The sequence below is a fragment of the Rhagoletis zephyria genome, unplaced genomic scaffold (genome assembly GCF_001687245.7).
Source record: "Rhagoletis zephyria isolate East Lansing unplaced genomic scaffold, Rhagoletis_zephyria_1.1 Rzeph_scaffold_10476, whole genome shotgun sequence".
Lineage (NCBI taxonomy): Eukaryota > Metazoa > Arthropoda > Insecta > Diptera > Tephritidae > Rhagoletis > Rhagoletis zephyria.
Genome location: NW_016167554.1, coordinates 15,412 through 17,972, shown reverse-complemented (window position 1 = coordinate 17,972; position 2,561 = coordinate 15,412). Strand labels below are relative to the sequence as shown.

At 45.0% G+C, this 2,561-nt stretch overlaps 1 protein-coding gene across 1 annotated transcript; it reads left to right on the top strand.

The window, feature by feature from the left end:
* Positions 1–211: 211 nt before the first annotated feature.
* Positions 212–2,518, top strand: LOC108376468 (uncharacterized; the record flags this gene model as incomplete). The annotated part of the gene is made up of 2 exons (XM_017632692.1): positions 212–1,889; positions 2,099–2,518. Coding segments are annotated over exons 1-2 (2,098 nt in total), but the record flags the coding sequence as incomplete, so codon positions are not given.
* Between the last annotated feature and the right edge of the window lie 43 nt (positions 2,519–2,561).

Below are 2,561 nucleotides of genomic sequence, written 5' to 3'. Positions count from 1 at the left end.
GCTATCCCAAGACACTGGATAGGCTCGCTACGACAACAGCACAATGATATTCATTGAAACCATAAAAGCGTTGTTCGAGCTTCCGTCCACTGCAAGGCAGAATGCTTCTCAGTTACGCAGCTTGATTGACAACGTGTCTGCGCTATATAGTTCGCTGTTGTCAATCGGCTCTGACAAAAACATTTCGCATCTATTACTAATCCACCTTGTAATGGACAAGGTTGATGATGAAACGCAAACCAAGTGGAAAGAGTCATTAGACTTCACAACGCTTCCAACATGGGAAGAGTGTGCAAAGGTGCTTGAGCGTCGCTGTCAGTTTTTAGAATCCGCATCTGGCACTCTCGCATTTGGTGACTCCGTAAAACCAGGCAACAAACCAGACAGCAAGAACAAGTCTTCGCGTAAGGGTTATTCATTTTCGTGCACAAAACGCTCTTGCGTCTTATGTTCCAGTTCAGAGCATTTGATTGCCAGCTGTTCACGTTTTAAACAGATGGAGGTTGCAGATCGCTTTAGGGAGGTAAAACGACTAGGTCTGTGCCTGAATTTTCTGTCACCAAAACACCAGTTAGCACATTGTTCGTCGGCATTTAAATGTAAACATTGTGCGCGTTCACACCATAGCCTTTTGCATCGCACTACCAGCTCCAATAATGCACAGTCAACATCGATCTCCACATCCCTGGTCGAGCAATTAATGCAACCTGTATGTACAGCAGCAGCACACACACACCGCGAAAAATCGCCACAAGACCAAGTCATACTGGCAACAGCTGTGGTATTTGTACGAGATGCGTGTGGCCGCTATCAATTGGGTAGGGCGCTACTCGACTCATGTTCCCAGGTAAACTTTGTTACCGAAGAGTTCTCCCAAAAATTGCGTCCACCAAAGGAAAGGCATCGCATTGAGATACAGAGCATCGGAGATTCGGTAACAAACATAAAACACAAAACGTCAACCACTGTCAAGTCTAGGGTATCTGGCTATGAGATACCTTTGTCGTTTTATGTGACTTCGCACATCGCGTACCAGCCAGAGACTGAAATCGACATTACGTCTTGGAACTTGCCTTCCAATATTGAGCTCGCTGATGACAATTTCTTCAAGTCAACACATGTGGATATACTCATCGGTACAGAAATCTTTTTCGATATTTTATCTGTCGGTCAGATAAAGTTAGCTTCTGATTTGCCATCACTGCAGAAGACCCTATTAGGATGCGTCGTCTCAGGACGATACAAAAGGCCAACAACTATTTCGCCTCCAATATGCATTCTTTCTATTGAGGAATCCGTGGATGCAAATTTACAACGCCTCTGGAAGCTCGATGAGGCATCAACGGCTGACCTATGGACTACTGAGCAGCAGAATTGTGTTCGGGAATACATGCAGACCGTACATAGAAACAGCGAGGGAAGGGTTGTTGTCAAGCTGCCATTTAAGGAGGACCATAACAGCCTTGGTCAATCATACGCTACAGCGCTTCGAAGATTCCTTGCTCAGGAGCGCCGGTTAGCCCGCTGTCATGATCTGAAACAACAATACATCGCCTTTATGGATGAATATCGCGACCTTGGACATATGAGCGCAGTCGAGAAAGTCGACCTCAACACCCCAAACTACTATGTACCCCACCATTACGTCTTGAAGCCAACCAGCACCACAACTAAGCTCAGAGTCGTCTTTGACGCCTCGTGCAAAAACACTTCGCAAAAATCGCTTAATGGCATATTAGCCGTCGGGCCTACTCTACAGAACGAGCTGTACATCTTGCATTTACGCTTTCGCTTGTTTCATTACGCACTTACAGCTGATATAGTGAAGATGTACCGTCAAATTCTAGTGGATGCAGACGATAGCAAATTCCAAAGCATATTGTGGAGAAGTACGCCCGATGACGAAGTTTGCACATACCAATTAAATACAGTNTGAAGCCAACCAGCACCACAACTAAGCTCAGAGTTGTCTTTGACGCCTCGTGCAAAAACACTTCGCAAAAATCGCTTAATGGCATATTAGCCGTCGGGCCTACTCTACAGAACGAGCTGTACATCTTGCATTTACGCTTTCGCTTGTTTCATTACGCACTTACAGCTGATATAGTGAAGATGTACCGTCAAATTCTAGTGGATGCAGACGATAGCAAATTCCAAAGCATATTGTGGAGAAGTACGCCCGATGACGAAGTTTGCACATACCAATTAAATACAGTGACGTATGGGATGGCATCTGCTCCTTATCTTGCTGTGCAGAGCCTCAACTACATTGCTGATACATATGAAGCTAGTTATCCTATTGGTGCTAGTGTAGTCAAAACGTCATTCTATGTTGACGATCTACTTTGTGGTTCCGATACTCTGGCCGAAATATCTCGTATCAAATACGAAGTCACGGAAGTGCTGAGACGTGGCTGTTTCACTTTGGCCAAGTGGCATTCAAATCACCACATGTTCCGAGAGGATGACACTATGAAGGAACTTAACTTGGACGAGAATCTGACGACCAGCACTTTAGGTATTAAATGGGATCAGCTTCACGATGTTTTCCTATTTTCGTT